At 35.4% G+C, this 26,961-nt stretch overlaps 1 protein-coding gene across 4 annotated transcripts in view; it reads right to left on the bottom strand.

Moving 5' to 3' along the window:
* Als2 (Amyotrophic lateral sclerosis 2) overlaps positions 1 to 26,961 on the bottom strand; it is a 550,533-nt gene that overhangs the window by 152,804 nt on the left and 370,768 nt on the right. For all 4 annotated transcript variants that reach the window (XM_090415655.1, XM_090415656.1, XM_090415654.1 and 1 more), the window contains exon 18: positions 4,896 to 5,047. In XM_090415655.1, coding sequence (XP_090271781.1) covers positions 4,896 to 5,047 — 152 coding nt within the window. The remainder of the gene's footprint in view (positions 1 to 4,895; positions 5,048 to 26,961) is intronic.

Raw genomic sequence — 26,961 nt, forward strand, 5'->3', positions numbered from 1 at the left:
AAGGAATTGAATTAGTAAGTTCAATTGGAAAAAAGGTGCATTTTGCAAATAACATTCTTGTATATGAGACCATTATGATGTGCTATCACAACTGAAACTGAAGCAGTGTTAGCATATGTACTGAAGACAGCATAATTCTGCTTTAAAAAAATCATCTAACTGAAATAACATATTTAATAATGATTTTAAATACTGAATTTCATTAAATTTAGTCAAATCAGGGAAACACTATTATCATTATTTCAGGCTGTTCTGAATAATAACACATTAATTAATTATTAAAAAAGGAACATATATTACTAATAGTTTCAATTTTTTTTTCAAAAAAAAAAAAAAAAGCAGAATTATAAAAAGAAAGAAATCTTTCAGACACTCTTGAATCTAGGAATTCAAAATATGATACTGATATGACTAAATACACATTGAAAAGGGAAACTCCAAACTGTTTACAGAGGACTCTTGAATTTTTCATTGTTAATATTTCTGTTTTCACAAAACTATAACAATGTTTGTACAAATCCATGTCATTCAACAATCTTTATCAAATAGTGGTGCTTTTCATAAAATCTGACAAGCATGCTGCCACTTACAACATGTTTATTGCAACAATAGCTTGTTTTTAGAATACAAAACCAGACAAATTTTATTTTGCTTAATTTGGCCATAATTAGTCTGATCTCATTTTCCTTTCTGGGTTAGGCTCAATGGCTTGTCACTGTCAAGTAACTTGGTTTCTTAGAAATGTGATGCTGTTGATGCTGGGATGTGATGATGTTGATGCTTTGTTAATGTGTTGAATGAGTTTGAAGGAAGAATTGAAGAGAAAATGCATTTACAGTACTGTACTGTATTTATCGATACTGTAAGTTTAAGTCGTCTGTTTACAAGATGAATAGTCTGTCTATCAGTACCTACGTCAATATTGTCTTATATGATACAAAACCCATTACTTTATTCATGTCAGAAGCAACATACTTCAAATACACATAAATTTACGAAAAATAATTGATTATATATTGGAATTTAAAAAAAAAAAAAAAAAAAATTTACATCATAAATACACTATGCAAAAGTACACTAGAAGGTTCATCAAATTTTTGCTACCCAGAATTTGGCCAAATCACAAGCATTAGGTGTCGCATTAATCAAATCATCCATTGTACAACTAAATGGACATAACCTACAGTTCAAGAGGTGAGCCATAGTTTGCTTTTCCCCACATTCACATGAGAGTCCCCATTTGTTACATTATCCTTGGATCTTCCAATGCCACATCGCAGCCTATTTAAAGCTTTCTAGATGGTCCAGTTTTCTCTGTGGCTTGGTGGAAAACTTTCAGATGGTACAACCCAATCTGTAAGGTGAATGTTTCTATCTTCCATGAAGCTAGTCTTGATTTTTAGAGTGGTTCAGTAAGTCTCTCGGTGGTATAAAGAAAGCTTTTCCTGGATTTAAAGAAAGCTTAACCATTGATGGGCAGGTTGATATTCAAATAGAGGATGGTCTGTAGACATGGATGCCTTCAGCCTCTCATTTCTAGCCACCATCTAGCATCTAATATCTGGAGGTGCTATGCCAGCTAAACAATAGATTTTTTCACGAGGTGTCGATCTCAAACAACCAGTAATGAGTCTACATGTCTCATTTAAGGCAACATCCACCTGCTTAGTGTGGCAGGATCTACATCCAGGGCACGCGTATTCTGCAACCGAGTAACATAGAGCCAAGGCAGTGGTCCTTATTGTTTAAAATTGTGTTCCCCAGGTAGTGCCAGATAGTTTCCAGAAAATACTATTCCTTGTAGTTACTTTATATTTTGTATTTATACAATGTCTTTCATAAGTGAGAGCACGGTCTAAAGATACCCCTTAAATATTTAGGTGTTGGACAATAATCTAAGTGAGTGATCTCTCAAATTATTTGTAGTTTCCTTGTTGATATCCATGTAGATAAAACAAAAAGTTTTATCTACACTGATGATTGTGCCATTGGCACTCAGATGGATCATTCTGAGTGTAGAACAAAAGCTCTCTGAAGCACTGATTGAACTTAGCCATTACTATAGTGAAAACCAGTTGAAACCTAATCCCATAAAAACCCAAGTCTGCACTTTCCATTTAAAGAATAAACAGGCAAATTCTTTAAATGAAAAGTGCAAACTTGGGTTTTTATGGGATTAGGTTTCAACTGGTTTTCACTAGAGTAATGGCTAAGTTCAATCAGTGCTTCAGAGAGCTTTTGTTCTACACTCAAAATGATCCATCTGAGTGGCAATGGCACGATCATCAGCATAGATAAAACTTTTTATATCTTTGGGGAGAAGCTGGTCATTTGTATAGATGTTAAAAAGCATCGGGGAGAGAACACTGCTTTGAGGGAGGCTGTTCTTCTGATTCCTCCAATGACTACGTTGTCCTTGAAATTCAACAAAATATCTTCGATTCTGAATAAGGCATCTAACTAGTTGAGTTACCATATAATCTTTTGTCATTTTGTACAGTTTACTTAACAAGATTGTGGTGGTTTACCGTATTGTAAGCAGCAGTTAAGTCTATGAAAACTACCCCTGTTATTTTTCGGTTCTCAAAACCATCCTCAATATATTGTGTTAGTTGAAGAACTTGTGATGTACAACTTTTCCCAGCTCAAAAGCTAGCTTGGTCAGGGATTAGGAGTGGAACAATTATCCTTGTTAGTTTTTCGAGGATCATTCGCTCAAGAATCTTATATAGATGACACAAAGGAGAAATAGGTCTATAATTTTTGGGATCACTTGTATCTTTCCCTGGCTTTGAGAACTGCAATAACTCTAGCTCTTCTCCAAACTTACAGGTATCAATACAATTGCTGAATAAATTCAGCATCCAATCTTCAGTCGCAGGATCAAATTCTTTGATTTGCTGGATACAAACTTCATCCAGACCTGCTGCTTTTCCTTTCTTACAAATTTTAATTGCCCTATTAAGTTCTTCCAATGTAAAAGGTTTGGAAAAATTATTTGTTTCTTTTCCATATTCCCTCTGAAGACCTGTCTTTTGTATTCGAACCAGATTTATAGGTTTGCCACTTTTAAGAAGTTGGTGTATTTGATTTGCCAAGACACAGAATGTGTTGAAGTTTTGTTTGGGTCATTGCTGAGATGTCTAAGTAGCCTCCAAGCTTTTTGGCTACTCCTTCCCATATCTGTTTCATTCATTAACTTTATCATTGTTCCCGTTTTGCTTCAGATACAAAACACTGTAGATGTTATACATATTATTATTATTATTATTATTATTGTTCCGGGAAACTCCAAGGAGTCGACAGACTCATCGAGGGAGGCCCTAACATCATGTCTGGAACAACTATTCAACATTCACACAGTATCTATCATATCTTGCCTTGAACTCATTCACGGTCGTAGCACCCACAACAGACTCTGGAAGCTTATTCCACTCATTTACCACTCTCCAAGTTAAAAACCTAGCTCTAACACCCTTGCCCAGCTTCCATGCATGGCCCCTAGTCCTCCCACCACTAACATATTACGAACACTAGACATAAAAAATGAAAAGATAATGTGAAAAAGAAATCCATGTGTATTTACAGGTATAACAAAGAAGCAGCAATATGATTGCTTTATGGTAGCCTAGTGTATTTCTTCACAGTAGCCTAGCCTATACATTAATGAATGAATCATTATAAAACTTTTATTTTATGCTAATTAATTATTTAATAGAAGTTAATTTTATGCAGTTATGATTTAATAGTTCATCTTTATGTTTGTTTATATTTCTCTCAACTGCAATGGCACTACGTATGGTCTGTAAGTTTTGATAAATTTAAAATTTTTATAACAGATTTGTGCATATTTTGTGGTAGTAAATGATAAAATAGACTAGTACCTACACATATTTTATGCATTCATGATATACCTAACTTTTTCTTAATTTTTTTTGATATTTCTAGGAGGCTATGTGGTTTGTCTGTGAATTTGAAACCTCAGTCCTGAAGATACTTTCAGGCGCAAACTTTGTTTGCTCACACTTGGATAAAGGATTAAACTAAATTTATTATACTCTAACCAAGTGAAAAATAAACTTTTAACATCTTTCTCTAAATCCAGAGTAATTTATTAAAAAAGGGTGGTACACCTTTGGCATCTCCTATAGGTAGAGATGACCTGTTAATGCTTCTGCCTGGTATCCCCACTTGGGCCTGGCTCCCACTGAAGAGACCTCAATAAAGGTCAAAACTAGTCTGGGTTGTGGCCCTTCCCTTAATGCATAACATTAGACATATCTGCAAGGAGATGTGTTTTGCATTATGGGAGGTACTGAGATAGGAGTGTTGGTAGCTTGCTCCACCTTTGCAAGGAGTCCCTGGTGTTGTACCACCTTACCCCAGTCCTGAAGATACTTTCAGGAACAAACTTTGTTTGCTCACACTTGGATAAAGGATTAAACTAAATTTATTATTGTCTGTGAATTTGTTCAAATTGTTGAAAATCTTCAAAAAATTTTCCAGTATGTTTATTGAAAAAAATCTGCATATATAAACGGACCTACACAGTTCAAACCTGTGTTGTTCAAGGTTCAACCTGTATTACAAACACAGATTCAGTATTATACTTCATGAGAATAATATCAATGGGCTTTCATTCATGTTTAGCTATTTTTAATAAAAATAACCAAATGACTAAACTCCATGAAAATCTACAGGTTTTTTTTATTTTATTTTTTTAATTAATTCTTACTTTACTATTATCCTTCATATATTTTAAGAGATAAAACTCTGGATGGAAAGCAACTAAGATTCTTTACAAATGCAATATTCTCATAAAATTCATATAAAGAAGAAAAAAAAACAGCATTATTTGTTTCAGTCTGGGAATTTTTTTTTATTTTAAATTGTACCTTAATTTAGTTTTCTTCTTTTCTAAAAGTTCTGAAAGACTTGTTGGAGAATTTGGAGCTTTGTGATACATGCCACTAATTTTAATACCTTCTGTCCATTTTCCTAAAAAACTTCCATCTATATTATCTCCATTGGAAAGATGTAAGGTACCCTAAAAAATTAACAACTACATGTACATATTCAAATTTTTTTTTCTGTTTGTAAAAAAATTGCTTTATTTCTCTAATAAGGAATATTAGAATATTAATACAAAAAAAAAAAGGAAATTAATAATTTCAAAGGGAATGCATGAGTTGGTTTATTGAAGAATCAGGTGTTTAATTTATTTACTGAAAGATGTATATTGTGACTGAAAGCAATCATAACTGAATAAACAGGCAGAAGTATTATATAAAACAGAAGGCATCAAAATTTAACAAGATTCTGAATTCATTATAAATCACACGTAAGACAAAGATATATATTCCACTTATTTTCTATAGGATCACTTTATGAAGTGGCATTAAACCTGCCATGAAAATTGGAGATATTTAACTTTTTACTTCATTCAGATGATGTTATTCTCCTAAATAAACCCAGTACAACTCTTTAGAATTCTTTAAGAAAATTTGAGTAACTTCTTACAAAGTTGGAAATGAAATCAGCCATGAAAAGAAACTATGAAAATAGGCATGAACATGGGAGAACAACTGCAACTGCATTCTGAATGGAGAATCTAAAGAACAAGTAAAATATTCAGCAATTTGGGTACAATTTTTAGCTTAGAAAGTAAACAAAATGTGGAAATAGACAACAAAATAAGAAAAGCATCTACGGAGGTGAGTGAAATAAATAAATTTATAGGGAATAAAGGAGAAATTAATCACATACTAAACAACCTGTAAACAAGGTAGTATTCAAAATGATTTTAATTTATTAATGTGACAGTTGGGTTACATGTTCAAGAACAAATGAAAGAGTTTGAAAACAAGAGTCAAACATTCATAGATTCAGCTAGAGAGGAATGTAATGAGTTTGTCTGCAGGAATAGAAAAACCAGAATTCCATGGTGAATTCAGGAGGAGGCAGTTCAGTAAAAGAAGAAGAAAGGACATCAAAAGTTCCTGGAAAGTAAGTCAGCTTGTGCTCTGAGAGAATACAGAGAAAAATGTAAGAAAGTGAAGCAATGCATAAAACCTGCTAAGCAAAAGTCATGGGAAGATTTTGGTAAGAATATACAAAATAAATACAGGAAGTTGGCAAAATATTCTGGAGCCAAACTGAAAAAGCATAGAAAGAAAAGAAAGAGTACTGCAAAAGGAATTAGTCATGATAAAGATGACATGAAAAGTAGAGATATTTTTGATGTCTGGAGTAATTATTTAAAGGAATGAAACAAGCAGCAATAGCACCATGGTAGAAAACATTCAAAATGAATGCAATTGGCAGTACATATCAATACATGAAGCCAGAAAAAGCCATCAAAAACATGAAATGTGGAAAGGCAGCTAGAGTAGATGACTTTTGGCCAAAAATGCTCAAACACAGAAGTATAAAAGTTTGACAAGCTACACTGCATAATTCACAAGGGCTGGTCTGAAGGTTAAATTCTGGCGAGTTTAGTAGCGCTCTCATGGTAACCATCTATAAAAAAGAGAAATAAATCAATGCGAGAATTACAAAAATTTTTCTACCAAGTATTAATTGCAAAATTTATGCAAGCATAATTGTGAATATGCTAAGAAAATTTGTGGATGGGAAGCTTAGAGGGAAAAAAAAGAGGTTCAGATCAAACAGAGGTTGCCAGGATCAGATTTTCATTTTAAGAGAAATAGTGAAAAAATCATAAGAATATAACAAGGATCTGTAACTAAGTTTTGTAGAGAGACCTAGAAAAGCCATATGACAAGATGCAAGGAAAAAACTGCTCAAAATGCTACAGATATATGGTGTAAATAGGACAAATACATATACATAGTCTATATTTGAATTGTAAGTTAGCAGTTAGAATTGAAGGAAATAACAAGAAGGTTCTTTGATGTTAAATCAGGTATGAAACAAGGATACACCTTATCTCCAGTGTTATTCATCATCTATGTGGACCACATTATGAAGGAAAATGGCATTAAACTTGATATCAAAATTCAAGATGTTAATCTCACTTCATGCACGTTTTACTTTTTAATAAATCCAGTAGAGGTCAGCATGACTCCCTGACTAAATTTTCAATTTAGTCAGGGAGTCATGCTGACCTCTACTTCAATTTAGTCAGGGAGTCATGCTGACTCTACTGGATTTATTAAAAAGTAAAACGTGCATGAAGTGAGATTAACCACTGTAATAAATTTAGAATGAAAAATAGCAATGAAAAAACAATGAAAAGCATGGATGTGAAAAATGTCTTAATAGATTAGAACAATTAGAAATGGGAACAAGTTTTGTGACCGTAGTAAGAGTTTAGTGAAAATGAAAAGCGAAATAAAACATCTAAAGAAGAGACTGGCCAATGAGAATGAGGAAGTTAGCATTATGAAGAAACAGTCAAAGGATAGTCATATATCATTGTATGGGGATTTGATTATTAGAGATGTGATGACTAATAAAGTGCACAAAACATGCTTTCCTAGTGGAACAATGAAGTAAATAACTGATGCACAGCAGAAAACAAAAGATTGGGCATCAAAATTAGTGTTGAGTATGGGCACAAAGTTGGGGGAAAAAAAGAATGTTGATAGAGACTTGAGGAAGTTGTTGTTGGAAAGAAGAACAATGCTGTTGAAAACATCATAGCCATTTTGCCCAGATATGACAACAATGAATTGAGAAGGAGAGCAGAGATTATGAATAGTAAGATGGCTGAGTTGTGAATCTGAGTTCTGTGGAGTGAATTTGTAGAAAAGTTGGAATGGTTTAAAGTTGATGGATTGCATTTGAATGCGTTTGGGATTGGCATTTAGAAAGGCTATTGTTTTCCGAGAAGGCACAGAGTCAAGAAGTTGAAAGCTTTCACTTGGTTATACTATAAATTGTATATAATTTCTTGGTATCTTTAATTTAACGTGGTACTGACTTTACATCACTTGCCTTAGTATCCCATAATGCAGAGCACTTCTCCTTGTGAACATGCATAATGCTATGCATTTTGGGAAGATCACTACCCAGACCGGTTTTGACCTTTATTGAGGTAACTAAACTAATTTGTGAGTTCAAGTCTCTCATCACTGGCCTTTGGAGAATAAAGTGATGCTGAGATTCAGCAGAGAGAATGATAAAAGGTAAATAGTATTAGAGGAGAGAAAGAGGCCTCAGTTTTAGATGATGGGCATGCTGATCATCTTTTTCTTTATAATACTTCCACAATGTGTGCAGCTCCTGCTTAATGTAGCTATTTATCCATTTAACTCTTACCCAATTTTGCCTGTGGAAAGGAAATGGAATTTCCTTTCCTGCCTGTGGAAAGGAAATATATAGATGCTGAGAGATAATTACCTGAGGTGACAAGGTTCAAGAATGCTAGATACTGATAATAACAATTTCATTGTTATTACTTAACAATAACTAATCTAGCGATGCTGCTGCTGCCTCCACTTGGAGAAAGTGATAATGTAGTCTTGACCCGGGAGATTGCCAGACATACAGAATTTTCTATTAAGAAGGGAATACACGTGGAATTACAAAGCAGGTGATTATGACAAGCTGGGGAGACAGCTATCAGCAGAGCAATAGCAAAAAAATTTGGAGGGAAAAGATGCTGTTGATGCATGGGAGATAGGGTCAAGAAGTATTTAAAGAAATCAGTATCTGAATGTATACATAGTCAGAAGGATAAATTGGGTAAGAGTTAAATGGATAAATAGCTACATTAAGCAGGAGCTGCATACATTGTGGAAGTATTATAAAGAAAAAGATGATCAGCATGCCCATGAGCATTATAAGGCACAGGCAAGAAGGACAACCAGTATCAAGGCAGGCCAAAGCTAATTATGAGAGAAAGCTAGCTGATGAGACTAAAAGAAACCCTAAAGAGTTCTTTCACTATGTAACAAGTAAAAGGAGGGATGACTATGGAAAGAATGACTTTAAAAAACTGATGGTGGGGAAGTAACAGAACCAAATCAAATAGTTGAATTACTCAGTGAGCATTTTGTATGGGGTGTACCATCTAGGTGGTGACAATGCCTGATGTGATATTGACTGATAGGAGAATAGATGATGAAGAAATAGAGGTGCTTAAAATATTGCAAGGGAATTATCAGCTCCTCTGACTAATCTGTTTAATTTAAGACTCAGTACTGAGAAAGTGCCAATGAAGTGGAAAGAGGGCAAAATAGTCTCAATGCATAAAGAGGGCTCCAAGACAGAAGTTGCAAATAATAGGCCAATCAGCATCTCAGGGGAGGTGATTAAATATTGGGGAAAGACAGAATTCAGCACTGGGTAGATAGGCATATGATACTTTATAAGGGACAGCATGGTTTTGTGAAGGATAGGTCTTGCCTTAGTAATTTGCTTACTTTGTATAATCAAGTGGAGTAGGATAAGGGAAATAGCTACTCAGTGATATTGCTAGACTTTACAAAGCATTTCACAAGATTCCTTATAGAACTATATTGCATAAATTGGAGCAAATGGAGACGGATACAAATCTGGTGATTTGGATTACAGATTGGCTGATAGATATCAAAGAGTGGTTTATGGAGAAGTTGAGTACAGGAGAAGGCAAGTGACCAGTGGTGTACCACAGGGCTCAGTACGTGATCCTCTGTTGTTTAATTTGTATATCAGTGATATTGGAAATGATTTGTCAGTTATTTGCTAATGATGCTACACTAAATTAGTGATGATAAATAAGTGTTGTGGAGATTCTACAGGAAGACTTAAATAGACTAACAGTATGGGCAAAGGTAAATGACTGCCAGATTAATGTGGTCAAGTGTAAGGCGATGTACTTTGGGAAGAGATCAAAAACTGTGTATGCACTATATCAATGGAAAAACAAACTGATGAGGCCAGGGACTTGGGTGAGATTGCTGATTGTACAGAGAGTTGAGATTTAGAGGCATATTGTGAAGGTAATCAAAACAGCACATCAGATTATGTGGTTGTTGAAGAACACGCTAACAAACAAGGATAGAGAAGTTATTGTTCCCGTATATAAAGATTTAGTAAGGCCACATCTGGACTTCTGGATTCTGATGTGATGAAGAAGTCATGAAGAGGATCCAGAGGTGAGTGACAAAATTTGTGGCAGGTCTGTGACATGCTCCCTATGAGAATAGATTGGCTGTCTATAGGCTTCAGAAATCAGCTAATAGATGAAGAAAAAAAGAAAAAAAAAAGACATAGAAGCATTTAAGTTATTAATGGGGTTAATACATCATAGCCTCATTCTCTTCTTGTACATGACAAGAAGAGAACAAGGGATCACCAGTGAAAGTTGTATAACAGTGTGGTTAGCAAGGATGATAGAGACTAGATTTTTTTGATATATATATATATATATATATATATTTAGATATACATTTTTGACATTCGATGATAAGTATTGTGTGAATGATTGCTAATGTGTGAATCAATGAATCTCTCACGATGAGTCTTTTGACTGCATGGAGATACCCGTGTAGTAGTAATAATAATAATGATAATTTCATAATAACGTAATCTTGAACTTGAATGGCAGGCAGTCTCAAGTAGAGTGATGTGGGCAAATATGAGAATGGGGAACTGGAAAATTAGACTTATTTGTGCCTATGGTCCCACAGAAGATTCTACTAAGGTAGAAGTGGAAGAATTTTTTGACACTTTAGAAAAAGCAACTGACACAATGAAAAAGGAAAAGTTGGTCCTTGTTGGGGGATCTAAATAGCAGAGTAGGAAATGATTGTGAGACATATAAAAATATTTTGGGAAAATTTGGAGAAAAGAGCAAAGCTAATAATAATGACAAATACCAGCCGGCCTGGTTGGTCGAGTGGTAGTGTGTCCACTCTCCAGCCAAGAGGCTGAGGGTTTGAATCCAATCATTGGCATGGATGTTTGTGATTGTCCTACAAACTTGAGGTGGAAAGAGAATCTGCGACCCTACAACTTATTCTAGCAAAAGACATCATTGCCAAAATCATGCGAGGTATGGCAGTGACCATACAGTGTCTACGGACGTCAAATGTGAACATTTTAATACCTGTTGGATTTCTGCTCAGGACATGGACTGGTTATTACTAACACCATGTTCCAACATAAAAGTGTGCACAAATTAACATAGAGAGAAGAGGCAAGGAATAAGAAAAGTCTCATTGACTATGTTATTGTTGATAGTGATGTTTTCTCCCTGGTGCAGGACACCAGCGTGTACAGAGGATTTGAAATTGGAAGTGATCATCATTTAGTCTTGAGCAGGATAAAATTGAAAAGAAGAACATGTAAGAAAGTTTTAAAGAGAATAAAAGTTGAGCAGCTCTCAGATTTGAACTGTAGACTAAAATACACAAACATGATTGAAGAAAAAAATGAAAGAGTTTGAATACAGGAACCAAATCTTGGAGATTCAGTGACAAACCTTGAAGAAAACCCTGATTGAACTTCCTATGTCCACCAGTTAGATGGTGGACACAGGAAGTAAAAGAGGCAGTGAAGGAAAAGAAGAAAGCATATCCAAAGATCCTAGCAAATAAGTCAGCTTGTGCTCTTAGAGAATATAGAGACAAATGTAAGAAAGCTAAACACTGTGTAAAACTAGCTAAACAAAAGTCATGGGAGGACTTGGGTAAGAACCTAGAAAATTAAATATTAAGAAGGTGGCAAGATATTCTGGTGGTTGTTGAATAAGCTCAGAAATGGAGGAAAGAATGCTGTAAAAGGAATTAGAGATGATAAAGGTGATATGAAAACAGGAGAAAAAGATATACTTGAAGTATGGAGTAATTACTTCAAAAAATTGCTAAATGAAACAAGCAGTGATGACAGCACAGTGGTAAAAAACACTGACCAGGAATGCAGCCAGGAATACATATCCATACATAAGTAGAAAAAGCTATCAAAAGTCTGAAATGTGGAAAAGCAACAGCAGTAGATGATATTCGACCAGAAATGCTCAGTATGGAGGTATAAAAGTCTTACAGTGGCTGCACTGCATAGTTCAGAAGGCCTGGACAGAGGGATGAATTCCATATGATTGGAGTAGAGCTCTCATAGTACCCATATATAAAAAGGGAAATAAAACTGAATGTGAGAATTACAGAGGTATTTTGCTACTGAGTGTTCCTGGTAAGATATATGCAGGTATACTTGAGAAACAGTTGAGAAGGATTGTGGGAGAAAAGCTTGGTGAAGAACAAGCTGGATTCAGGCCAAATAGAAGCTGTCAGGATCAGATCTTCACTTTACGACAAATAGTTGAGAAGTCATGGGAATATAACAAAGATCTGTATTTAAGTTTTGTAGATCTGGAAAAGACATATGGCAAGGTGCCAAGAGAAAAGCTATTCAATACGCTACAGTTATATGGTGTCAATGGGGCATTATATCAAGCAATACGTAGTCTTTATTTGAGTTGTAAGTCAGCAGTTAGAATTGAAGGAAGTACAGGAGGATGGTTTAATGTTAAACCTGGTGAATGGATAATGAACAAGGCTGTACATTATCCCCTCTGTTATTCGTTATCTATATGGATCACATTATGAAGGAAAGTGGCATTAAACCAGATATCAAAATTTGAGATGTTAATGTCAGCTCTTTGCTTTATGTGGACGATGTTATATTTCATCCACTATAAGTCTGCAAGATTCCCTGACTAAAGTGAATAACTGGTGTAATAGATATGGTATGAAGGTCAGCATTAAAAAGACAAAGACAAAAAACACAGAAACATTGAAAATATCAACTGCATTGTGAATGCAGAACCTATAGAACAAGTAAAACATTCCAACTACTTAGGCATGATTTTTAGTGAAGATTGTAAATTAAATATGGAAATAGACTACAGAATCAACAAAGCTATGGTAGGAAGTCAACTGAATAAGTTTATATGGAATAAGAGAGAAATTAGCCAAAATACAAGACAGTATTTTAACTTATGGATCTGAGAGTTGGGTCAGAAGTAAAACCACTTGACCAAAGACTAGAGACTGCAGATATGAGTCCTGAGAAAGATTAGGGAGCATGAACAGATGGCATCAATGGCAAGATCATATTAAAAACGAATATTAGGAAAGTACTTGACATTGTCAACATCCAGAATGCATTAGCAGAGCTATTCTCAGGTGGTATGGTCACTTAAACAGAATGGGAGAGGCAAGATTAATAAAACACGTGTTCTCTGCCAGGAAAAAGATCCAGAGGAAGGCCAAGATATAAGCTGGATTGATACAGTAAAAAGTGCCTTAGAAGATAGAAATATAAGATCTGATAATGTTGGAGTCTTGACAGGTAACAGACTGATTTGGAGGAAAATTATAGATAGGAAGTTAGTAACGATATAATTTTTCATGTAGTACTATCATATCCTGTACATCTCCCGAGGATATATATCACGAATTTGATGATGACAATAATAATAATGTACCCAAATGACCAACACTCTATATCTTAAACAATTAATAAAATATAAACCAATTGGAAAGAGAAAGTCAGGTAGACCTAAAAAGAGGATATTGGATGGATAGCGAGACAGGAACAGACCAATATGGTCTATACCGTAATAAGCATTATGGCGATGAATTTCATAACATGCCTCTCTGGCATAATTATTCTTTATTTTCTTCCGAGTCTCCATGATTTAGCTGAATAATATTTTTATTTCTAGGCCCACAGATCATCTCTGAAAGTGGTCAGTTTTGATTGTTTTTAGAATTTTTGAATATATATATTTTCCTTTTCTAATTAAATTAATTTTTTTCCTGCTGAAAACAGAATGGTGATTGCTTCCTATTTCAAGTTCCCTGTATATTCATATTCTGAAACAATATGAATATATAACAGCCAACAGTAACATAGTCAATGAGACTTATTTCTTGTGTCTTCATGTGAATTTGTGCACGTCTGTATATGTTAGAACATGAGGTTAGTAATATCTAATCTTTATCCTGAAAAGAGATTCAGCAGGTTAAAAAAGTATAATGCTCGGAAAACAAGTATACATGTATACAGAATTATAACAAGAAATATAACAAGAATTAAAAGAAGTATACATGTATACAGAATTATCACATATGTCTATCAGCACATTAAATTAAGGAATTTTCTTTTATGGAGAATATGAAGATATAATTTTACATGAAAAATTATCAAAAAATTCAGAATCAAAAGAAAAGTATCAAAAAATTATCAGGATTGTTTATCCCATGATTCAGTGTTTTAAATATTGTATGCAGACAAGATTGTACAATATGGCTTACTGCTTGTTTTATGATAGCAAACATTATGTTTGCTATCATAACAAACCTTAGGTTTGTTATCACGAAACAAGCTGCTTCAGGCAGGATTAATAAATTAGTTGATCTACAAGATCAACTAATTTATTAATCCTGCCTGAAAAAAAGTGGACTAAAATCTCTTCCACCATAGAAAAACTCAAGTCTCTTATACAAAACAATGTTATAATTTTAACTATTATTAAGATTATGAATAATTTTACATATCTGTAATTTGTGTACAGTCATAGAAAATTTTCTGGATACTATTACTAATATCATTACCACCACCCTGCTTAAAGTGGATGAAAAAGTTCATGTTTGGTTTCTAGAGCAGGGTTTCTAGAATATGTAAAAAAATATATATAAAAGCTGATAAAAATAGAAATTAAAGTTATATATATATCTCCCTAGTCTGCCTATAGTACAAAATATACTATAGGTCTGCAAATAACCTTTTGTGGGTGGGAGCAACATCCTACTAATACTAATTACAAACTGCTTCCATAGCACAATTGGAATAAAAATGGGGGATTGTGCCCTTCGATTAGAAAACACCCCAGTTTGTCTTGTTAAGCCTAGAGGAATCTTTATAAGGGCTTTTTTCAATTGAAGTTTATTTAGCTGATCTCATACAGAAGTAGCAGGGTTCTTTATTCCAAGTGCAAACAAATCAGCTGAGAGCACAGAGACAATTAACAATATTGTTAACTTATTGTATCTGCACAGAAGGTTTGTGGGATACAATATGTGTGTAGAAATGATTATAGATTCTTTTGTCTCACCTATATGTGCTGACGACTGCTACTACTGCATGTAGTAATGTCAGCACATATAGCTGAGACAGAAGAATTTATAATCATTTGTCTATAATTTATCTTGATATTTGGAGGATCCTGCATAATGGTAAATTCAGATTGGTTTAGAATATCTGGAAGAAAATTTTTTTAACAATTTCAAGTATCAGTCAATGGAATATTTCTGAACAGAAAATGATAATGTTAAGTAACTAATAAGAAAGCAAGGCAGAAAATAAAGTTCTGCTATCTTGTTTTTGAAATTATAATAAATTTAGTTTAATCCTTTATCCAAGTGTAAGCAAACGGAGTTTGCACCTGAAAATATCTTCAGGACTGAGGTAAGGTGGTACATCCTCGGGCAACTTGTAGCAAAGGTGGCCCAAGCTCTCATCACTCCTTGTCTCATTATCTCCCACAATGCAAAGCACATCTCCTTGCGGACATGTATAATGCTATGCATTAAGAGAAGGGCCACTACCCAGACCGGTATCAACCTTCATTGAGATCTCGTCAGTGGGAGGCAGACCCAGAGTGGTGATACTAAGGCAGAAGCAAAAAAGAGAGGTCATATTTACCTATACGAGTTACTAACCGGTGTATTATTACCACCTTATTATTAAATTACTCTGGATCTGGATTTAGAGAAGGGCCACTACCGGTCTGGGTAGTGGCCCTTCTCTTAATGCATAGCATTATACATGTCCACAGGGAGATGTGCTTTGCATTGTGGGAGATAATGAGACCAGGAGTGATGAGAGCTTGGGCCACCTTTGCTACAAGTTGCCCGAGGATGTACCACCTTACCTCAGTCCTGAAGATATTTTCAGGTGCAAACTTTGTTTGCTTACACTTGGATAAAGGATTAAACTAAATTTATTATAGTCTAACCAAGTGCAAAATAAACTTCCAACATGTTTTTGAAATTCTTGGTGTTTTGTCTTTATATGAGACAAAATTGCCCAAGGACTTAGAGAGGGATAACAGTCATTTCACCAACTACCATGTCAGATGTGACAGGACACTACTGATCTCAGTGAAATATTATTATTATTAGTCACACCTCCAGGGAGTCTAAAGACCCATCGAGGGAGGGCACCTACTCCACAGCTCTCTATCTCCACCAACCGCAATTACTACCATCATCTACATCAACGCCATCTACCGCCCACCACCACCACCAGAATTTGTACATACAATTACAAACATCCATGCCCATGGCAGGATTCGAACCTGCAGCCTTTTGGCTGAAGAGTGGATACACTAACCACTCAGCCAGCCAGGCCGGCAATTAGGTTTATAGATTCAGGGTATGTCAAGAGAATATAAGCAATCACAGATCATTCAACTTACTAAATTATATTTTGTTTAACCCTTTACACAAGCATAACCAAACAAGGTTTGTGTATCAAGTATCTTTATGACTACTTGCTTGCATGTACAGACTGATGATTTCACATCAATTGTCTTAGTATCCCATAATGCAAAGTACACTTCTTTTTCGGTCATGCATAACACTATGCATTATAGAAGGGCCATTACACAGACCAGTTTCAATCTTTATTGCAGTCCTGTTGAAGTGCAGGGGAGGGACCTCTCCAAAAACTGAGTGATCCACAAGATCACTCACTCTAAATCTGAGTGTTCTGAAAGGATCACTACCAAACTTGTCACTCCTGACCTGAACTGCTCCGGGGCAGGAAACTCAGCAGTGGCTTCACTCAGTGATAGACAAAAACCTACTACTGGGCAGAACAAATCTACTCCCTAGGAAGCAAGTCCACCATCAGTGGGAGCCAAATCTAGAAGAGATACCAAAGTTGAATTAATTCAGAAGTCATATTTTTAATATATGAGTAGTAAAAAGGTACATCACCTTATTATTTAAGTACTCTGGACCAGAGATAGTTGTAGAAAGTTTTTTTTCACTTGATTACAAATTAAATTAACCTTATCAAGAAATTATATTTGTTTAATCCTTTATCCAAATGTAAGCAAATAAATTTTGCACATGAAGTATCATCATGACTAACCTACTTGTATAGAGAGAAATATATGAGTATATCTCTATTATGAGATTCTCCCATATCTTCGATAGTGATATTTATTTAACAAAAGTGCCAAAGGCAGCCCCACCATCTGAACCTGAATCAGAATGGACTGCTTCTCACTATTGAAGATATGGATGAGTTATTTAATCACGCATCATTAATTATTATTTTTAAAATAATAATACTATGTTTCTTCACTTATTTCTTGCATTGTTTTATGTAAAACACGTGGCTGGCTCTTACTGTTTTAAACAATCCATTGTTCATGTTCTAATTTGTATTCAACTGTGATACTACTGATGATGACCTTTTATTTTATGTTGAATATATGACTTTTAAATATATTATTAATTTTTTTCTTAGTGTTATGTTAATTTGTGAAAAAACAAGATTATGTGTGATATAAACAACTCGAAAAGTCTAGTCTTTCTTGGCATGCTAACTTACTAGATACAGTGTGAAACAAAATGGTCTTCCACAAAATCACATATTAATGGAAAGATGTTATAAAAAAAGCTCTAAAGCATTACTCTATAAGCCAAATTTAAACAGGAATGAATACCTCAGCCTTTCCCAATGTTGGAAAATAATTCTGTTAAACATCCAACCATCACTATTATTATTATTTTTTTACTATCTCTTTATTATCTATCAATCTCTAATGGTACAGAGACTCAGCTCACTAATGGCAATGCAGCATGAATCACACTGTGTATTTTGTTATATTTAATACTGAAACATTTCGTTTCACTTTGTATTTTTACTCATAGCTCATCATTACACAGAAGACTACCTTTATGTGAGACTAAAATTTCTGCAACAAATGAATATTTATGGAAGTTATTATTATACAGGTATCCCCCACGAAGTCAGAAGAATCATTATTCACATAATGCTTATCATACCTCTTCTTATGCTCATTCACTGACAAAACACCCACAACTACCTACCACCTCTGGCAACTAATTCACCATACTCCAAGCAAAAAAAAAAAAAAAAAATCTAGTCCTAACACCCTTGCTAAACATATTCTTCCACAATTTCTATGGGTGACATCTTGTTCTCAGTGTCAATCCTGTAAAAACTTCTTTAATAACTTATAAGCTTCTACCCTTACAAGAGACTCTTTTTAGAATCTGATTTCCCAGAAGACATTGTCAACTTCTTTAAATTTACCACCAATGTAGGCTATTTTACATGACATAAGCAGTTTAAACAAATAGAAGGAAAAACAATGAGCAGTCCATCTCAAAAGTCTTAGCTGATTATTTCATAGAGCATCTAGAAAAAGAACTCAGACACTATATTTTCTCAGGCTCGTATGTGATTATGTTTTGTTGATGATATATTTGCATTCTGGTCCCACACCGAGTCAGAATTACTTCAGTTCATAGAGAAAATAAACTACTTGTATTCCTGTATCAAGTTCACTATTGAATGTAAATCCAATAACCAGCTACCCTTTTTAGATATCATAATGATTTGTAATCCCATAGGTCATGTTCTATTTTCAGTTTATCGGAAGTTAACCTTTAGTGGCAGATACATTCACTAATCCTACTACCATCATTCATCACAGAAAAGGGGTATTGTCGAGTCTTGTACATAGAGCTCATAAAATCTGCTCTTCTGATCCCCTTTTGTTAGATGAACTAAATAAAGTTAAAAGCAATCTGATATGTAATAGATACAACAAACTGCCATTTAAAAAATTGATAATTGTCATCCTTCTACTAGATTACAATGTGATGTGAAAAGAATTTTAATACCCTACCTTAAAAGAACCTTGGAACAAATAGCAAAGATTCTTCATAAATTCAGTTTATATGCTTCCTTCAAACCAGCTTGGAAACTATCTTCGTTCCTATTATCAACAAAGGATGCATTACCACCTCTTTCCTTACCAGGTATCTATCAAGTATCCTGTTCATGTCATCTTTCCTATTTTGGATAGAGTGGTCATTCTGCCTTGATTCTCAAACTACTAACACTAGGCACAGAGTTTGTTGGAACCAGACAAATATTCAGTAGGTTCAAATTTGATCACCTTTTTCTTAAAACAAATGAAACGCCACAAAACTGTCTAACCCTCAACCACTCTGATTGTATGCCAATCTCCAAGTTTAGGGATGTGATTACTATTAATTGTTCATAAGTTTTTTTTTAATTAATAATTATTTTAAATAATTTTTTTTATCTACATAACTTACAATTGTTCCTTTTGAACTCTAATAGCATAATATCATATACTTCAACTGTATCTAAGACAACCTAATATATACATAATTATGACATTTTGATTTATCTTTTGAATGTAGAAATAAATAATATACACCTTGTATTTGATGCTAAGGATAGAAATACCTTTAGATCAGCAGCATGGCAAATGGAGTCTAATCCGGACTTATGTTTTGTTTCGTTAAACACAGAAGGACAACCATTACCAGCAAGACAATATGTACTTTCTAACTTCCCACACAGTCAACATCAGCCAGTGTTACTAGAAATTGGTATGGTGCTACCTATAACAAGATCCTTTCCATGACTACGTTGGAATTTTAAAAAAGCAAATTAGAAAAATTTTGCAAATGAATTGGGCAAATGTGTTTGATGGATACCTGCTAGCGTTGTGAAGTACAAGAGATTCATAGGAGTGATCATATCAACTGCGAAAAAATATATCCCTAGAGGCTAAAGAAAAGATTATATTCCTGGATGGAATGAAGAGAGTGAAAATCTTTATAGAGAGTTCCTCAAAAGTGAAGATCCTGAAATAGCAGATGAATTACTACATAGCCAGAACTTATTTCGAAAAACAAAATGGACTGATACGACTGAAAACCTTGACTTCAAATGATCAAGTAGAAAAGCTTGGAATCTTCTCCAAAAACTATCTACAACTAATCTATCTAAAATAAAAAGCATAATGATCTCTCCTGCGAAAATAGCTACTCAAATCTTTAATATGTCAAGGGAACTTTGGGACCATTAACATACCAAGAAAGTTAAGAAAGAATGTAGAACATTAAAAACAAATGCTTCTGCTTTCTCACAATATGCCTTAATCTTTACTATAGATGAAGTAAAAAGGCCATCATAAAAGATGTCAATGCAGGTAAGGCCCCAGGCTTTGACGTTATCCATCCTGAATTCCTGATTAATAGTAGGCCAAATACTATAAAATGGCTTTCTGAATTCTTCTCTATATTATTGGCTGGCCGACTACCCAGCCAGTTTAAGAAGTCAAAAATAGTTGCTATTCTTAAACCTGGAAAACCACCCCAGGAGGAAAAAAGTTAGACCTATTGCTTTATTGAGTTTCACCTATAAAGTGTTAAAACACCTTCTGTACAATGGATTGTCCATACCAATCATGCAGCATGTCCTGATTGAACAAGCTGGTTTTAGAGAAAAACATGGTTGCTGTGATCAAGTGCTCACTTTAACATCATACATAGAAGCTGGATTCCAAAAGCAAGAAAAAACATCAGCTGCCTTCTTAGACCTAACAGCAGCCTATGATACAGTTTGGCGTGAAGGTCTTATATACAAATTTCTTAGTAATGTCCCATGTAAACAGAATGCACAGTTAACTTCCTCCATGCTCATGGAATTTCTTTCAAGTTATATTAGGAAATAAAATGTCCCGACAATGAAAACTTAATAATAGTCTTCCCCACAGGGATCAGTATTGGCGCCTCCTACTTTATAATTTGATACGACTAATACACATATGACTTGCCAGCCACCATCTCACACAAGTTCTGTTATGCTGATGACACTGTAATTGCCATTTGACACAAAAACAAGAGTCAGGCTGAAGAGGTACAAAAGATTTGAAAACAATAGATGAATATTACAAAAAATGAAGGCTCCAGCTCAATCTAGACAAAACAGGAGTATCAAGCTTTCACCTTAATAATCAGATAGCAGATGTCACTTTACATATCTGCTTTGAAGGATGCTTACTATGACACAATAGGCTTCCAAAGTACTTGGGCATGACCCTGGACTGCATGCTCTTATAAGCAACATCTAACAAACGTTTCTGCTAAGTTAAGAACCCATAACAACATAGTACAAAAACTAATAGGCACAACACGGGGAGCAACGGCTGACAATCTACAGATTACAGCTCTCAGACTAGTTTTCTCAGCTGCCGAATATTGCTCACCAGTATGGCTAAATAGCACGCATATTAAACTTGTTGATAACCAACTAAATAATACAATGAGACTGATTTCTGGCAGAATTAAACCAACACCCATGCACTGGCTTACAGCTCTTGGCAACATTCTTCTACCAAGTCTGCGGAGAACTAAAGCTCTCTTACGGGAGTATAAGAAAATCGTGGAGAACACAGATCTACCAATACACTTAGATCTCCCAGACTTAAGTGTACTATGATTGAGATCGAGACATCCACCACTACAATTAGCCTAACAACTACTACTACAATCTAACTTAGACTTGAAGCAAAATTGGTAAGAACAGTGGGAGAGCCAGACAGATGATATTGCAAAATATTTTCTCAACAAATTACAAGAAAGTTTTGATGCTTGCTCAAACCTTCCACAAAAATCCTGGATTCAGCTTAATAGAATAGAACTTGTCATGGTGTATGTGCAGACATGCTTTTTAAATGGGGGCAAACGACTGTCTCCAAATTGTGACTGTGGAGCCTCAAAGACAAACCGTGGGCCATATTGTGACCCAATGTTATCTTAGACAGATAACATTGAAGCTATGAACTATTTGACTAATATGGATATAATCTTTTAATTTTATTTTTTAAAATGACAGTGTATTGTACTGCATGTTTTATTTATGCTATACGAATAAATAAAAAAGCTGAATGAGATAAAGGAAATGGCTACACGATGATTTTGCAAAGGCATTTGACAGAATACTACATGGAATACTATTTTGCAAATTAGAACAAATGGGGATGGATATGACACTGCTTAAGATGGTGTCATATCCTGTTGTTTATTATTTTAACGGTATAATAGAACACAGAAACTAAGTAAATAATTAATTTATTAACTTGATGCTGATATTTCGCTGGTATTATAACCAGCATCTTCAGAGCACAAAAACACTGTTTGTCACAATACGCGAGACTAAAACAACATGGTGTACATTAACAAAATTGTAGCAGCAACACAAAGACTAGAGTCCTGATTTTGGCGCCCTCTATCTGAGAAAAAAAAAAAAAAAAAAAAAAAAAAAAAAACGCTATCATATATTGCTAGAGTCCTAGAAAAGTGCTAGTTTTTCCTTAATATGACTGTCTCCCAGATCTTCGGCAAGTTAATACAGCCATATTTGTTGAGATTTGGGGTGTGTTTTAGGGCTTCTGTCGCCTCTAAGAACAATCTCTCTGATTTATATGGGTTTCTGTGTAGTACTTTTGTGTTTTTCCAGTTGATCCTGTGTGCAGGGGTATCCAGAGCATGGTCTGCTAGGCCCGACTTCCCATAATGATATTTCCGGACGTATCGTTTATGTTCGCTGATGCGGATATTCACAGTTCTTCCTGTTTGACCGTAGTAGGCTTGATTGCATGAGCAGGGTACTTGGTAGACTCCTGGATGTGATAAAGGAGGAATGCTGTCCTTGGGTGAGCGGATGAGGGTGGCTAATTTGCTACATGGTCTGAATGTAGTGCGTAGTTTATGTTTAATGAGAATTCTTGAGATCTTTTCGGATGTGCCTTTAATGTAAGGGATGGTGACTGTTTTGTTGTAGTTCTCTGTGGTGGATGGTGGGAGGGGTTTCTTAGGAGTGTTTAGTATTTTGTTTATTTTTTGTGGATTGTAGCCGTTGGCCAAGAAGGTGTGGCGTAAGTGAGTCAGTTCAGCAGTAAGAGCCTTGTCATTTGAACAGATTGCTCTCGCTCTATGGGTTAGCGTTTTTAAAATGCCATATTGTTGAGAAGGATGATGGTGTGATTGTTTGTGTAAGTATCTGCCTGTATGTGTGGGTTTTCTGAAAACTGAAAATGATAAGGAACCATCTGGGAGACGTGTAATGAGTGTATCCAGGAAGGGCAGACAGTTGTTGGCTTCCGGTTCCATAGTAAAGTGGATTTTTGGGTGTTGGCTATTTAAATGTGCTAGGAATGTTTTCAATGTCTCAGGGCCATGTGGCCAAATGGCAAGCATATCATCAACATAGCGTAGCCAAAGTGTTGGTTTGAGAGTGGCTGTATTGATTGCTTGTTTTTCCAGGTGTTCTATGTAAAAGTTGGCTAGGGGGGAGAGAAAGGGGGGAGCCCATGGCTGTCCCATCAATTTGTTTGTATATTTTCCCTTTCCATGTGAAATATCCTGCATGTATTGTGAATTTGAATAGTTCAAATATATCAGGGGGGAAGTGTGACTTCAGTAGATTGAGGGTTTCTATTAGTGGTACATTTGTGAATAGTGAAGTGATGTCAAAGCTTACTATTAAGTCTGAGCTTTTTAGGGTGAGGTGTTGTAAGATGCTTTTTAGGTGTGCTGAATTTTTGATAAAGGAGGGAGAATTGTTAGTGAGAGTGGCTAGTAGCTTTGCTAAATGTCTAGCCAGTTTGTATGTGGGACTATTTATACTGTCCACAATTGGGCGTAGGGGTGTGCCTGGTTTGTGAATTTTTGGTGATGCATAGATCCTCGGTGTTCTAACATGGAAGGGTTTGAGTTTGTTAACTGTCTCTTTGGGCCAGGAAGTGACTTTTAATAATTTTCGTGCCTTATTCTTTTGTGTGTTGGTGGGATTGCGATCTATAATTATGTATGTTGACTGATCTTGTAATAGTGTGTGCATTTTGTTTTCATATTCAGTTGTGTCCATCACCACGGTTGCATTTCCTTTGTCTGCTTTTGTTATGGTAATCTGGCTGTTGTTGTGTAGCTCTTTTATAGCCATGAATTCCTTATGTGGGATATTACTTTTTGGAGGCTTGGACTTGATTAGGATGTTGGCCACATCTAAACGTATGTTGTTAGCTATTGTTGGAGGCAGGTCGTAAATTCCTCGTTCGATGGACGCCATTATTTCAGCTTTTGGAACTTGCTTGGGAGTTATGGCAAAGTTGTGCCCTCGACTTAAAGCAGTTGTGGCTTCTTTGCTTAAGGTGAGTGACGATAGATTCACAACGACGAGGTCTTGTTGTAATTGCGGTCGCTGTATGGTGTTCCGTTGTTGTAGATTTTCGAACTTCTTTTGGTGCCGGTTTTTGACTCTGTCGAATTCTTTTTTTGCCGTTGCGTCGGTGATGTTCTCTAAGATCTGCCAAAGTTCCGTATTTAGAATATTATGCAGCGATTCTCGTAATGCGCTGATGGTTGTATTTGCTTGTGCTAATTCCCGGCGAGTGGTGTTAATTTGTTCGCGTAAAAGCGCTACACTCGCTCGTTTATAGATGCGTTGGGCTTTGGCCGAGTGGAACTTGTTTTTGATTTTAAAACAGTTCGGTATTAATTTGGTGTCTTGGCACCTCTTTAAGAAGGCTAACCTGTTTAGTTGCCGTGCCAATTTCAACTTCCACTTACCATATCGTCGTGTCTTGCGTACGATATCGTCTCCGTGAAGAATCCTTAAACATGTGGACAGACTTATGTGTTCGTCGAACATGTTGTTTATTATTTTAACGGTATAATAGAACACAGAAACTAAGTAAATAATTAATTTATTAACTTGATGCTGATATTTCGCTGGTATTATAACCAGCATCTAATATAATCATCTAATATAATAATCAGGTTATAATACCAGCGAAATATCAGCATCAAGTTAATAAATTAATTATTTACTTAGTTTCTGTGTTCTATTATACCGTTAAAATAATAAACAACATGTTCGACGAACACATAAGTCTGTCCACACGTTTAAGGTGTCATATCCATCTTAAGATGGTGTCTTAAGACTGGATAAGAGGGTGTCTGCTGGAAAGATATCAAAAAGTGGTATATGGAAGAGCAGAATTGAGGTGAAAACAGGTGACTAATGGTGTGCTGCAAGGTTCAGTGCTGGGATCATTGCGGCCTAATTTGTGCATAAATGATATAGGAAATAACCATAAAGGAAATATTTAGTTGTTTACACATGTGAAATTAGGTAGAGCAATAGTTAATAAAGGAGATGTGAAGAGCTTGCAGGACGATTTAAATAATGTCAGTATACTACAAGTTAATGGGTAAATGTTAGTGGGTGTCAGTTTAATGTCAAGAAATGTAAAGTTATGCATTTTGGGATAACTAGATTACAAGCCTTGTATCACATTGATGGCACTGCACTCCAGGAAATAGATGAAGCTAGAGATTTAAGGGTGGTGGTGGTAGACAAAGAGTTAAAGTTCAGAGGACATATTGCTAAGGAATCCCATAAGATTACTTGGCTATTGAAGAATACATTAGCATGTAGAGATAAGGAAGTTGTCATTTTTCTTTATAAGCCTTGATACACCCACATCTGGATTACTGTGCTCAAGTCTGATCTCCCTGGGTTTCTTGGGATTGAGGAAGCAGTGGAAAGAATTTAGAGGTAAGCGACCAAGATGGTGAGTGGATTGCAGTTGGTTGATAGGAGAAAAAGAGGGGATATGATAGAAACATTTAAGTTGCTTAAAGGGTTTTATAGGACAGATGCAGGGAAATGTTTCAGTACTTGGTTATAGGGGCCAGAACAAGAGGTCATCCCTAGAAAGTTGAATAAAGGTGTGGTTAGAAGGGATATGAGGACTAGATTTTTTGCTTGGTGAGTTGTGAATAAGTGGAATGAGTTGCCAGAGTCAGTTGTGAGTGCTTTGTCTGTTAATGGGTTCAAGGAGAAGTATAATAGATTGGGTCTCCAGTGATGAGTCTTCAGACTCCATAGAGATGCCCGTATAATAATAACTCTGTTACCTTTCCACCCTTAGCACTTTTTAAAGTCATCCTTCCATAGCCATTCCTCCTTTTAGCATCATTGCTGACACATAGCAAAAGAGCTTTTTAGGATTTCTTTAGGCATCATCAGCTAGCTTTTTTTTTTTCTTCTCAAAATTAGGTTTGGCTTTCCTTACCATACAGCTCAGCCTTCTTCCTTGTGCCTTATACGCTCATGGGCATGCTGAATATCTTCATCTTTCATCCACAACTTTTTGTATGGAATGATTAATTGATTTGGGGTTTTATGTTGCAAGGGCAGCAAAGGTCATACTGAGTCAGGATACAGGTTACAGCAGTATATCGGGTGTTGATTAATAAATAAATAGGTGATAAATTAATGAATAATATAAAATATACATACAAAGCTATTAAAACCACCATAGCTCAGTCAGTATAGATGAAGCCCCTTGGTTGGAAACTGGTTCGATTCCTATCCAAGACGTGATGAATCTTTATTTGGTCTCTTTCAACTAAAGTTGAGTTAGCCAGTCTCATACGGCAGTAAAGGGTTTTTTCTCCTGGAAACTAGGGTTTTCCGTCTCTCAGAACAGGCAAACCAGCCCTGTGAACAAACTGCTACAGTCAAGTCATCGAAAGGTCTATCAATGGTATCAATACTTGACTGGAACTTTATTAGGGCCCCTGAAATGATTGAGAAGGAAAGATTCATGCTCAATGTTTTTTACTTAGCACCAGAGCTTCCCACCTACCACAGAGCCATACATGGATGCCTACTATCTGACAAGCAATAACTATGCTTGGGAATGAAATGTCAGGATTATCCCAGATACTATATAAGCACTAAAGCTGGCCTTGTCCCCGAATCATGGAGAAGGAGAGTTATGCAACACCCTTAAACCTTGCAGGCAAGCTCACTAGCTGATTGATCCTGGTCGTGCCATCTGGGACTGCCTGT

The sequence above is a fragment of the Typopeltis vanoorti genome, chromosome 3, assembly GCF_054136105.1.
Source record: "Typopeltis vanoorti isolate ZY-2024b chromosome 3, IOZ_Tvanoo_1.0, whole genome shotgun sequence".
NCBI classification, from domain to species: Eukaryota; Metazoa; Arthropoda; class Arachnida; order Uropygi; family Thelyphonidae; genus Typopeltis; species Typopeltis vanoorti.